Source organism: Podarcis erhardii (genome assembly GCF_964252035.2).
Source record: "Podarcis erhardii genome assembly, chromosome: 4".
In the NCBI taxonomy this organism is placed as follows: Eukaryota; Metazoa; Chordata; class Lepidosauria; order Squamata; family Lacertidae; genus Podarcis; species Podarcis erhardii.
The window spans coordinates 104,317,082-104,331,059 of NC_138508.1; the positions used below are offsets into that span (position 1 = coordinate 104,317,082).

Sequence of the window (13,978 nt, forward strand, 5' to 3'; positions counted from 1 at the left end):
TTTCTGCGGAGGAAACCCTAGCTCTTTTGCCAGAATTTGGGGGTTTTTAGGGCGCAAAAACCCTCTCGTTAAGCCTCTGGTGGGTGTCCAGAGGTTCAGGTTCCCGGCAGAGCCAAGCAACCGCGCGTTCGGTCGTCAGGTAGTCTTTTTTGAGAAAGGCGAAGAGTACGACGGAACGGCGGCAGGCAGTCGGGTAGCCATTACAGCGGCGTTTCATGGCGAATCGGCAAAGCCCCGAGCCTGTAAGGGATAGCGCTCCGCTCTCAAACAAAGAAACTCGGATTCGCAAAAGATTTGGACTTAATAACAACAAGGAAGTCTCCGAGTAACAAGGGAAAAGCTCGAGTTCAGCGCTGGCTTTGGCTTCAGAAAAAAGACGCACTACAGCGAGCAGAGCCCAAAGAGAAAGTAAGTTACCGCTAATGGATATTGTATCTGTCTCTCTCAGGCAGCCAAGCTACAATTGAAGAGAAACTCCTCTTACTTTTAAGGGGAGAACTAAGAGGGAGCAGAAAAGAAGTGAGATTGAAAGAAAGCCCAGAAAATAAAGATCTGGTGTTGTTGAAAACATAGATAAGACTGTCGTTAATAATCTTTTCCGGGAAGAGGCAAAGCATTGAGGGGACGCGCTGACGCCATCTTTAGTGGGAAAGACAAGGAGAGACAAGGAGAAGCCTCCCAAACGCCATATTGCAGGATTATAAAAGAACTCAGAGAAAACGCTTACTGTGAGGATATAAGGTATTAAAAAACATTATGGTTTGATGCGGAAGGGAACAGATTGACACGGATGGGAGCAGGTATTCATGCTCTTTTCCACTATATCGGTCGTGCTCTCCCCCTGCCACCTCTACTTGTGAAGTTGTAAACAAACTGAACAGACGGAATAGATAGGTTGTTTCTGAGACGCGTGCATAGTATTATACTGGGACACTCAACCTCTAGTATTAATTTCAGAAATACCTGCGGTTCCCCCCTCGTGGTCCTGGACTCAGTTAAAGCTTCAAGTTCGGATAAGATAAGGCTTCAGTCTGGACAGATATTGGTCTAGGAAAGATCTGAACTATCCACTCCTTAGGACTAAACGAATGCTTTTTGTTAAGGGCTCATAACCTCCAGATTAGAAGCCTGAAGAGCGGTTTTTCATAATTATACCCAATCCTTTTTGGACTGCATGGCCTCATAAGTTTATTATTTAGGTTCTTGGGCGCCAAGCTGCCGACTGGAATAGCCCGAACGGGGGCAAGAAGATTTCAAACTGACTACTTTGGTATATAACGGGCAACCTATCCGCTTCGAGACTGGAGGGTGAAGGAGCACTAATTAAATCAACCAAGCGGACAGAAATACTGATTGAAGCTGGCAATTACTGTACCCAGCTGTATTTTGAGTTGCTCATCGGATATCTGTTGTCCTATTCTGGCTGTTGCTTTCCGGTGTTTTATGGTATTTGGCACCCATATTTTTAAATTGGTTTATATTTCCTGTAGGGATCAACTTTGGTTTCGGCTTAGGGGCATTGATCTAACCCAAGAACTGATTTTGAGTAAGAGTCAGAACAAGAATTTTAAAATAAAGAAAGAAGGGTTAGATTGCTAAAAACAGTGGGACATCTGATATATAAAGATTGGATACATTAAGATTAGCGAAAATGTCATACAATCAGAAAAAAGGGGCGGAGGGGGGAACCCCAATAGAGAGGAAAGCTTCTAAGCAGGAAACAGAATTTAGAACAGAAATACTGAGGATGTTTGCAGAAATTAAACAAAGCGAGAAAAACTTAGAGACAAAATTAGAGCAGGTTGATAATAAAATTGGGAAAATGGATAAAAAGATTGAAGAGACAGTGAGTGAACTTAAAGGACAGATTAAGGAGGTAGCAAAAAGAGTGGATGAGGGGTTGAAAAAGACCAAACAGGAATTGAAAGAAATGAGACGGGAAGAGGAAAAAATGAAAGATGAGATTGTAGAGTTGCATAAAACTCAGGAAGAATTAAAAGACTCCATTGCGATGAATGAACTCAAACAAAGGGAAGTGAACTTAAGAATGAGACAGGTCCCGGAATTACAAAATGAAAATATAAAAGAAAGACTAACAAAGGAATTAGCACAGTGGATGGAACTAGCGGAGGAGGAAGTGGCAGGAGCAATCTTAAATGCATATAGAATGAAAACGAATGTAGGTAAAGCAAGAAAATTTCCAGGCGACTGTTTAGTTACATTTAAAGATAAAGAGATGAGGAATCTGATTCTACAAAGGAATAGAGAGAAAAGATTATACATCGATGGGAATTACATAATTGTGTTTAAAGATATTCCTATAAGATTGTTGAAACGTAGAGAACCATATAAACCACTGGTGCAATTGTTGAAAAAAAATAGAATAGATTTTCGCTGGGAATTTCCGGAGGGTGTTTCATTCTTTTATAAAGGTGCAAAAAGAAGACTGATAAATCCCGAGGAAATAGGAAAGTTCACAAGAAGATATAAAGATCTTCAACAAGGAGAGGAGGAGCCGAGAGGAGCCGAAGGCGGGAGGAGTCCGAGGGTGGAATTACAGCTGGGAGAAGAGGTAGAAAGGAGGGAAAGGAAAACAGAGGAAGAGGAAGAAGACGAAGAAGGAGAAGAATTAGAGAGACTTTAGACTATAAAAAAAAAAAAAAAAAAATCCCAAATTCAATAAAAATGACTCTAACACTATGTAGTTGGAATGTTAATGGTATGAATAATAAAAAAAAACGGAATGGAATTGAGCGTTTTTTAAAAAAGAAGAACTTAGATGTTACATGCTTACAAGAAACGCACGTGGCAAAGAAACATAGGAAAATCCTGATTAATAAGAGGTTAGGGAACGAGTTCATCTCCTCGGATAAGGAGAAAAAAAGGGGAGTTGTACTATATATTAAAAACAAAATTGAGGCACATCAATTATTTAAGGACGAGGAAGGAAGAATAATAGCGGTAAGAATAAACTGGCAAGGCGAAGCTCTGATAATAGTGGGGATTTATGCCCCCAATGGGAATAAGACAGAATTTTTTAGCTTACTGGAAGAAAAGCTATTTGATTATATGGATCAAAAAATCATATTAATGGGAGACTTAAATGACGTAGTCTCAAATGAAATGGATCGACTAAGAAACTCAAATAATAGAGACGGCAAATTACCTAAGACATTTTTCACACTGACTAAGAACTGTAACCTTATCGATATATGGAGACTGAAACATCCCTTAGAGAGACATTTTACATACCACTCAGAACCGAATCAGTCTTTTTCACGATTAGACCAAATATGGATTTCGAACGAATTGACTCCAAGAGTGAAAAAAGTTGAAATTCAAGCTAAAGTCTTATCGGATCATAACCCAATTGAAATGGAGATGAAAGGAGTGGAAGGACGAATCTTTAGATGGAGACTAAATGATAATTTATGGGATGACCAAAAATTTGTGGAAAAAATTCGGAAAAGACTAGGGGAATACTTCCTTGATAATCTCGATAAGGGGGTGAAAACAAGCACGGTATGGGATGCAAGTAAGGCTGTAATGAGGGGCCTCTTCATCCAGCAAAATGTCATGAAAAAAAAGAATAGAGAAAAGAGGTTAAAAGAGATCTTGAGACAGATTACAGATAATGAGCAGAAACTGATTAAAAAGCCGAATAATGAAAGGATACTACAGGAAATAAAGTCCCTCCAAACACAAGTTGCAACTATAATAAATAAGGAGGTCGAGTGGAATATTAAATGGTTAAGACAAAAAAACTTTGAATTTGCCAATAAATCTGGTAAGTGGCTTGCGTGGCAAGCCAAAAAGAGGAAGGAGCAAAATACAATTAATAAAATAGCAATAAATGGAGAAGAAACAACTGACCCGAAAAAAATTAGAAAAGGGTTTGTGGATTTTTTCGAACATCTCTACAGAAACAAAGAAAGGAACAATAAGAAAAAGATAGAAAAATACTTAAAAAATAAGGTGACAAAGAAGATCTCACCAGAGGAAAAAGATCAGTTGAATGCCCCAATCTGCAGCACAGAGATAGAAGAGGTGATAAAAGAATTAAAAAGAGGGAAGGCACCGGGTCCAGATGGGTTTACATCGAGTTATTATAAGGAAATGAAAGACACGCTGTTAACACCACTAACCGAAGTAATGAACAACATTCTTAAAGAAAGAGATATGCCCGCTTCGTGGAAAGAGGCCTTTATAACAATTATTCCAAAACAAGAATCGGACCTAACTCAAATTAAGAACTACAGACCCATTTCCTTATTAAACACGGACTATAAGATCTTTGCGAGTATCTTAGCCAAAAGACTAAAAAAGATATTATTAAAAACGATACATGAAGATCAGACGGGCTTTCTCCCGGGTAGGTCAATAAGAAATAATACAAGATCTATAATAAATCTTATTGAATACTTATCAGACAGATGTGACAAACCAGCTAGCTTAATCTTCATAGACGCGGAGAAAGCTTTTGATAACGTGATCTGGGACTTCATGCTTAAAAATTTGGAAGTAATGGGGGTGGGACAGGAGTTCTTAAATGGCATAGGAGCAATCTACACGGAACAGAAGGCAAGACTGATAATCAATGGAGTTACCACTGAGGACATAAAAATTGGTAAGGGAACGAGGCAGGGTTGTCCGCTCTCACCGCTGCTCTTTATAGTGGTCCTGGAAGTGCTGTTGAATGCGATAAGGCAAAACAAACAAATTAAAGGGATAATCTTAGGATCAAATGAGTATAAAGCCAAGGCTTATGCAGATGATGTGGTTTTTACGGTGGAAGAACCTATAGAAAGTATAAGGGCAATTCTTGATGAAACGGAGGAATTCGGGAAACTGGCAGGATTTAAACTGAATAAGAGTAAGACAAAAATGATTGTTAAAAACTTGGATCAGGACAAGACTGAACTAGTGCAACAACAAACTGGAATAGAAATCGTTAAAAAGGTAAAGTATTTAGGAATCTGGATTACTAACAAAAATATAGATTTATACCAAAATAATTACGTCCCGACTTGGAATAAAATCAAAAAAGATCTAGAGGTCTGGTCCAGGCTGAAATTATCATTTTGGGGGAGAATATCGATGGTTAAAATGATGCTGCTACCCAAGTTGTTATTTCTGTTTCAAACCCTACCCATATTAAAAGGAACAAAAAATTTTAAAGAATGGCAAAAAGCCATCTCCAGATATGTCTGGGAAGGGAAGAAGCCCAGAATTAAATTTAAGTTGTTGACGGATGCTACAGAGAGAGGGGGCTTCGCTCTATCCGACATGAGACTTTACTATGAGGCGACATGTTTATGTTGGGTGAAAGATTGGGTTAGGCTGGAAAATAGAGAGTTATTGGATCTCGAGGGGTACAACAACAAATTTGGGTGGCATGCGTACCTATGGAAGGATAAGAAAAGGGTGCATAAAGGGTTTACCAGTCATATTTTTAAGGGCCCACTAATAGAGGTTTGGGATAGATATAAGGATATATTAGAACCAAGAATACCACACTGGCTTTCCCCTCAGGAGCTAATGGGTGTTAAGAAACTTAATATGGAAGAAAAATGGGGGAAGTATGGAGAAATGGTTATAAACGAAGGTGGGAAGTGGAAAATTAAACCATACGAACAGGTTAAAATGCTCACACAGGGGTGGCTCCATTATTTTCAGATAAATGAGCTGTTCAAAGTAGAGGCGAAGGAGAGGGGTTATGAAGAAAAAGAGTCAATATTTCAAAAAGAGATTATAAACAGTGAACAGAAAAACCTCTCAAAAATGTATAAAATACTTTTGGAGTGGCACACTAAGGATGAGGAGGTGAAGTCAGTGATGGTACAGTGGGCGAAGGATTTGGGGTACAACATTCATATGGAAGACTGGGAAAAACTCTGGAAAGTGAATATAAAATTTACAGCCTGTATGTTGCTCAGGGAAAATGTGATGAAGATGCAGTACAGGTGGTATCTGACACCCGTAAAATTGGCAAAGATGTATGGGGCAGACAACAAGTGCTGGAAATGCAAACAGAAGGAAGGGACATTTTACCATCTATGGTGGGAATGTAAGAAAGTTAAAAGTTTCTGGGAGGAAGTTTACAACGAACTGAAAAAGATGTTAGGTTATACCTTTGTTAAAAAACCAGAGGCCTTCTTACTCTGTATCCTGGGAAAAGATATTAGGAGGAAAGATTTCAAAATTTTTTTGTACGCGGTCACGGCGGCTAGAACCGTGCTCGCTCTGAGATGGAAACAGGAAGAAATGCCAACGGTGGCAGAGTGGAGAGCAAAACTAACAGAATATGCTGAGTTGGACAAACTAACAGGGAAAGTTAGATATTTAAAAGATCAAAATTTTATTGAAGACTGGGGTAAATTCGTAAGTTATCTGGAGAATAAATGTTCAGTTAATACAACGTTAGTGGCATTTAAAGAGGCTTTGTAAACAGTTAACAAGTATTGTTCAACTGAAATAATGTAAAAAGGAGGTACGAATGACAATATGAAAAGATGGGATGTGATTCTAAGATTAAAACATGAATGAATGCCAACATCGCTGAAGGAAGTCCAAAATGAGAAGAAATGTAGAAACTCGAATATTATGTACATATGTATATATGACTGAAAGCTTTTGTCTTGTGTTTTGTTTGTTTTTCTTTTGTATGTGTATGAAAAATGAATAAAAATTTAAAAAAAAAAAAAAAAAAGAAACTGCATATGGCTTGTGCTGCATTTATTTTGAAGTATTTTATCCTGCCCTTCAGCTGCAAAAAGCTCCCAGAGATCAATAGCAGCACCCTCAGACTTCTGTAACAGAAAAACAAATGGTACTGGGGGAGGAGGAAAAAAGCAAACTTGGGCAACTGCTCTTACATGCATTTTTAATGGGTATTTGCCTATGGGTGGGTGTGCACCAGCTCTGACCTCACCTGTTTTGGCCTCGCCCATTGCAGTCATGTGGATCCTGGAAGGCTGGCTGTAAGAAAATGTGGCCCTTAGGCTGAAAAAGGTTCCCCACTCCTGATTTAAAGGGAACTTTGTACTAATGTGTAGGTTTACTGTGATGTGTGAAATTTATTAAGAATTTACATACATTCTATGTGTAGCATACAAGGTAAAAATATATATACCATATTTTTCCGTGTAGAAGATGATTTTTTTTGCTAATTTTTTTTAGTCAGAAATTGGGGGTTGTCTTATACATAGATGGTTAAGAAAAACACTGCTTACGAGTAGCATAGGAAGCCTGGGGGTATTATTTAGGGGGGGAAGCACATACACACGATGCTCGACTAAAACCTGCAACGGAGAATTAGGAGGGTCACTTTTGCAGTGAGAGGCTTGCAAACAAACAAACAACCGAAAGGGCGAGAGTGCAATGTGGCTTGGAAAAGGCACTCAAGACAATGCACCAAAAAAGGGGGACGCCCCCCATACACACACACACACACACACACACACACACACACAACTGAAAGGGGGCTGAGCAGGCCCTGGAGCTGAGACCTAGGTGGGCTGCAGCTGCGGTTGCCGGCCTCCGCTGCTGCCTCCTTGCTGGTCTTGGAGGGAATCAGTCCATTAAGCTGCTGCCTGCGTTGGCTATGAATGGAGATGCGACGTGGGCCAGAGAGGCAGCCAGCAGCTCCTTGTCTCTTATGCAGTGCTTCCTTCGCAGCCTCAGTGGAGCAGCACGGCTGCCCAGGCATCTCATACTTGACGTGTTGCCAGTGTCACTGCTGCTGCTCCCAGTTCCTCCAGCCTCTCTTACTTTCCCCTCTTTGAATCTCTCTCACACACTCACAAACAAGACACTTCAACTCTCACCCACAGGGTCCTACTGCCTGACAGGCTCCACTCTCAGTTTCCATTCAAAGGGCATGCACCTACTCAGCACAAAAAAAACCTGGACATTTTGCCAGATTAAAGAAACCCACTGCAGGCGCCATGAAGGCCTGTCATTTCACTTACTACTTCTGCCAACCAGTGCAGACCACTGCGGCAAGCCAGGTTGGGCAGAGCAGGAGCTCTCCCTGGCACTCTAAATGAAAAAAAAAGTTGTTCTGTTTGATGTTTAAAATACTGATATCTTAATTTCGGGTTCAAAAAAATACGGGGCGTCTTATACACAGAAAAATACGGTATATTTTTTGTAATATATGTATATATATAGAGAGAGAGAGGACATGGGTGAAAAATTAAATTGTTTTATTCATCTTTTGTTGTTTGAACTGGTAGGTTATTGGTTTATGTTGGCATACATTTCCAGATGTGTTGGTTGTGTCCTATTGAGTCTAACATATATGCAGTAGTCATCTAAAATGATTTGGATCAAAGTGGCCCAAAGTTTCATACCAAGTGGGTTGCAAGAATACTTTGACACGTAACCTGTAGACCACACACTGCCTTGTCATGCAGGGGGCAGGAGCAAGGCCAAAATTTGACACACACCCCCTAAGCCTTCACACTGCCTTCCCTAGAATCATAGAATCATAGAATCATAGAGTTGGAAGAGACCACAAGGGCCATCGAGTCCAACCCCCTGCCAAGCAGGAAACACCATCAGAGCACTCCTGACATATGGTTGTCAAGCCTCTGCTTAAAGACCTCCAAAGAAGGAGACTCCACCACACACCTTGGCAGCAAATTCCACTGTCGAACAGCTCTTACTGTCAGGAAGTTCTTCCTAATGTTTAGGTGGAATCTTTTTTCTTGTAGTTTGGAACCATTGCTCCGTGTCCGCTTCTCTGGAGCAGCAGAAAACAACCTTTCTCCCTCCTCTATGTGACATCCTTTTATATATTTGAACATGGCTATCATATCACCCCTTAACCTCCTCTTCTCCAGGCTAAACATGCCCAGCTCCCTTAGCCGTTCTTCATAAGGCATCGTTTCCAGGCCTTTGACCATTTTGGTTGCCCTCCTCTGGACACGTTCCAGTTTGTCAGTGTCTTTCTTGAACTGTGGTGCCCAGAACTGGACACAGTACTCCAGGTGAGGTCTGACCAGAGCAGAATACAGTGGCACTATTACTTCCCTTGATCTAGATGCTATACTCCTATTGATGCAGCCCAGAATTGCATTGGCTTTTTTAGCTGCCGCGTCACACTGTTGGCTCATGTCAAGTTTGTGGTCAACCAAGACTCCTAGATCCTTTTCACATGTACTGCTCTCAAGCCAGGTGTCACCCATCTTGTATTTGTGCCTCTCATTTTTTTTGCCCAAGTGCAATACTTTACATTTCTCCCTATTAAAATTCATCTTGTTTGTTTTGGCCCAGTTCTCTAATCTGTCAAGGTCGTTTTGAAGTGTGATCCTGTCCTCTGGGGTGTTAGCCACCCCTCCCAGTTTGGTGTCATCTGCAAATTTGATCAGGATGCCCTTGAGTCCATCATCCAAGTCGTTGATAAAGATGTTGAATAAGACCGGGCCCAAGACAGAACCCTGTGGCACCCCACTAGTCACTCTTCTCCAGGATGAAGAGGAACCATTGATGAGCACCCTTTGGGTTCGGTCAGTCAGCCAGTTACAAATCCACTGAGTGGTAGCATAGTCAAGACCGCATTTTACCAGCTTCTTTACAAGAATATCATGGGGCACCTTGTCAAATGCCTTGCTGAAATCAAGGTAGGCTACATCCACTGCGTTCCCTTCATCTACCAGGCTTGTAATTCTGTCAAAAAACGAGATCAGGTTAGTCTGACACGACTTATTTTTCAGAAATCCATGCTGACTATTGGTGATCACAGCATTCCTTTCTAGGTGCTCACAAACTGTTTGCTTAATGATCTGCTCCAGAATCTTCCCTGGTATTGATGTCAGACTGACTGGGCGGTAATTATTTGGGTCCTCTCTTTTCCCCTTTTTGAAAATAGGGACAACATTTGTCCTCCTCCAGTCTGCCGGGACTTCGCCTGTTCTCCAGGAATTCTCGAAGATGTCTGCCAGTGGTTCTGAGATCACACCTGCCAGTTCTTTTAATACTCTTGGATGCAGTTCATCTGGCCCTGGAGACTTGAATACATCTAAACTAGCCAAGTATTCTTGTACTATCTCCTTAGTTATTCTGGGCTGTGTTTCCTCTGCTGAATCATTTGCTCCAAATTCTTCAGGTCGGGCATTGTTTTCTTTATCGGAGAAGACTGAGGCAAAGAAGGCATTGAGGAGTTCAGCCCTTTCTGTGTCCCCTGTTTGCATTTCACCATCTTCTCCTCTGAGTGACCCCACTGTTTCTTTGTTCTTCCTTTTGCTACGAACATACCCATAAAAGCCTTTTTTGTTGCTTTTAACCTCTCTAGCAAGCCTGAGTTCATTCTGTGCTTTAGCTTTTCTGACTTTGTGTCTACACGTGCTGGCTATTTGTTTGAATTCCTCTTTGGTGGTTTCCCCCCTTTTCCATTTTTTGTACACATCCTTTTTTAATCTTAACTCAGTTAAAAGTTCTTTAGATAGCCACCCTGGCTTCTTTAGGCACCTTCCATGTTTCCGTCTCATTGGTATTGCCTGAAGTTGTGCTTTTACTATCTCCCTCTTAACAAACTCCCAGCCATCATGAACTCCCTTTCCTTTTAGTATTACTGTCCATGGGATCTCACCCAGCACTTCCCTAAGTTTTATGAAGTCGGCTTTCTTAAAGTCAAGAAATTGAGTCCTAGTCTGCTTGGCTGCTCCTTTCCGCGGTATAGTAAACTTCAGAAGAGCATGATCACTCGTGCCTAATGATCCTTCCACTTCTACCCCACTAACCAGGTCATCAACATTGGTTAGGACCAGATCTAAAATGGCTGTTCCTCTTGTTGCTTCTCCCACTTTCTGGACAACAAAGTTGTCTGCAAGGCCAGTGAGGAATCTGTTTGACCTTATGCTCTTGGCTGAGTTTGACATCCAGCAAATATCTGGGTAATTGAAGTCCCCCATTACTACTATCTCCCTTCCTTTCGCATGCTTGGCCATCTGTTCCAGGAAGGCATCATCTATGTCCTCTGTTTGGCTTGGGGATCTATAGTAAACTCCCACAATGAGGTCCCTGTTATTCTTCTCTCCCTTAATTTTGACCCAAATGCTCTCACTTTGGCTTTGAGGTTCTAAATCTTGGATCTCTTCACAGGTATACACATCCCTGACATATAATGCCACTCCTCCTCCTTTCTTGTCTGGTCTGTTTCTCTGAAATAGATTGTATCCCTCCATTATTACATTCCAGTCGTGGGACTTATCCCACCAGGTTTCAATGATGCCTATTATGTCATATTTAGTTTGCTGTACCAAGAGTTCAAGCTCATCTTGTTTATTTCCCATGCTTTGCGCATTAGTGTACAGACATTGAAGTCCATTAATCATTCCCCGTGTCTCTTATTTAAGGATTTTTTCCTCCCACCACTAGGTCTGCGTGCTGTTTGCTCCATTTGGTCTATGACATTTGGATGATCATGTTCATCAATTGATAGACTCCTACCTTCAGGAGCACTGTCTTCCTCCCCCACATTAGTCAGTTTAAAGCCCTCCTGATGAGGTTTCTGAGATTTTTGGCAAAAACATTCCTCCCAACCGTTGTGAGGTGCAGCCCATCGCTTGCCAGAAGTCCATCTTCAAGAAACTGCAGTCCGTGATCTAAGAATCCAAACCGTTCCTGTTTACACCATTTACGAAGCCAGCTGTTCACTTCCACTATTTTTCTCTCTCTCCCTGGGCCACGTCGTTCAACTGGGAGGACAGATGAGATGACAACTTGTGCATTTAATTGCTTCAATTTCCTGCCCAGAGCCTCATAGTCTCTTTTGATCTTCTGGAGGCTATTGCTTGCAGTGTCATTGGTTCCCACATGAACCAAGAGGAAGGGGTATTTGTCAGTGGGTTTTATGATTCCTTGTAGTCGTTCAGTTACATCTTGGATCTTAGCCCCGGGGAGACAGCACACTTCCCGAGACATCTTGTCAGGCCCACAGATCACTGCTTCTGTTCCCCTCAGTAGGGAATCCCCTATCACCACTACACGCCTCCTCTTAGGTTTGGTCGGGGTTCTTCTGTGATCTGTCCGTTCCAAGGTCGCCTGCACATTCCCTGAGGACTGACTTTGCTGCTCGTCTTCATATACCTGATCGACTGTAACGAGGGAGAGATCCTCAAATGGAGTCTGCTCTTCGTCTTCCATTCTAGGGGAGAGGACCTCAAAGCGATTGTGTATTTCTAAACAATCAGAGCGAACCCTGGGCCTCCTACTTCTTTGAGTCACGTTTCTCCATATATCTGGCTCCTGTGTTGGTGAACTAGCCTTCTTCTCAGGGGAGTCCCCTGTCTCCTCCTTGGCCAGGGGCTGAGCTTTGGGAAGGAACCACAAGACTCTGGCAGTCCTAGAGCCCTCCCACCTCCTTCCCAAAGCTGGGAAAGCATTAACTAGGCTTTGGGAAGAAGGTGGGAGGACTCCTGACCATGCCAGAGTCCTCATGCCTTCTTCCTAAAGCCCAGAATCTCCTTACCTGGCTTTGGGAAGGCAGCATGAGGGCTGAGGGCGTGAGTGTGTCATGCTGTTGAGCGCTGCCAAAAAAGGGCCTTCCGTTGGATCACCCTGATTTAGATACTCTTTAGCAATATTTAACAAGTAGCACACTGGGTTGCATGTAATGGCGACTTGATACTCCTGCACTCTTAGTAATAAAATATCAAGTCATAAAATATCAAGTCATAAATGGTTGTAAGCTGAGCACATGCAATTTACTATTGTTTGGTCTGTTTTCTTCTGAAATATTATTTTTCTTGCAGGTAGCCTGCATGCAGCTGATCAATGCACTAGTTACGTTTCCTGATGATTTGGACTTCAGACTCCACATTAGAAATGAATTTATGCGTTGTGGATTGAAAGAGCAAGTGCCAGTAAGTCCCCTATAGTGTGTGTGTGTGTGTGTGTGTGTGTGTGTAAGAGAGAGAGAGATAATTAATATTTAAATTAGTTTATTTTTCTTGGCTGAGGAAAAGTTGTGTTAAGCCCCTTTTGGTGTAATTTATTAAGACAGAGAATGAAAGATTACATATAAAAATTGATCCACAAATGTATAGATGAAAATGAAGTAACAATAATCTTTAGTACCAGCTTTGTTTTATGTAATGTATTCCAAATTTTAAAATATATCATTTGTTTATTTGAATAATTAATGTAAATTCTCCCAAATAAATCCCTTGCTATGTTAAAAATTGGATTTTGTTCAGAATAACTTATATTTATACACAGTCATTAATTAAGCACTGTTGTATTCTCCCTTCCTGCTGCAGCAACTGAAATGCTTAAAGAATGATGCTTTGGATATTCAACTAAAAGTGTTCTGTGAACATACAGAAGAAGACATGATTGAATTTTCCCATCGTTTAGAAGATATCAGATTGGACTTTGAATATCCTTTGAAAGAGGACAGAGAACCCAAAAATTTTAGACCTGGGATTGGTAGCAAGCATCCCATTGGTGATGCCTTTCTTTTTTTCCATTTTAAATGGAAGTAAGAGGTGCTGATGTAGAAAATGAGAGTGTGCATGTTGTTCCAGGACTATGGGTCCAGGCGAGCAGGGAAGGCAGTTTGGGCCAAACACATGAAGTAGCTGTGCTTAACTTACACATCTCAGCTTGGTTATTTAAATTTTGAAATTATAATAAAAAATAAATTTTGCTTTGAAAGAGTAAAGTACTTGTATGGCCTAGAATACAAATTAGCTGTATCATCCTTGACCTGCATACTGAAGCAAATGATGTTTACAATGTGGTGTGGAACACTGTAAAGGACACAAGTGCAGAAGGCTATTTTCTTTCTATACTTCAGCATCTCTTGTTGATCAGAAATGACTCTTTTATAAGGTAAGGAAAACTTGCAATAGCTCCTACCTAGGTATTTATTATAAAAGATTGTATAATGTTTACCACCTGGAATTTTTCCCTGGATGTTTTTTCCCCCCTGTGAAAAGGGAATAATTTGTGAACTGATGCAAGTTACTTA

At 41.1% G+C, this 13,978-nt stretch overlaps 1 protein-coding gene across 1 annotated transcript in view; it reads left to right on the plus strand.

Annotated features, from left to right (window-relative positions):
• DIAPH3 (diaphanous related formin 3) overlaps window positions 1-13,978 on the plus strand; it is a 129,235-nt gene that overhangs the window by 17,174 nt on the left and 98,083 nt on the right. Inside the window, exons 10-12 of the mRNA XM_081858056.1 lie at window positions 12,759-12,869; window positions 13,266-13,384; window positions 13,723-13,839. Coding sequence (XP_081714182.1) covers window positions 12,759-12,869; window positions 13,266-13,384; window positions 13,723-13,839 — 347 coding nt within the window. The remainder of the gene's footprint in view (window positions 1-12,758; window positions 12,870-13,265; window positions 13,385-13,722; window positions 13,840-13,978) is intronic.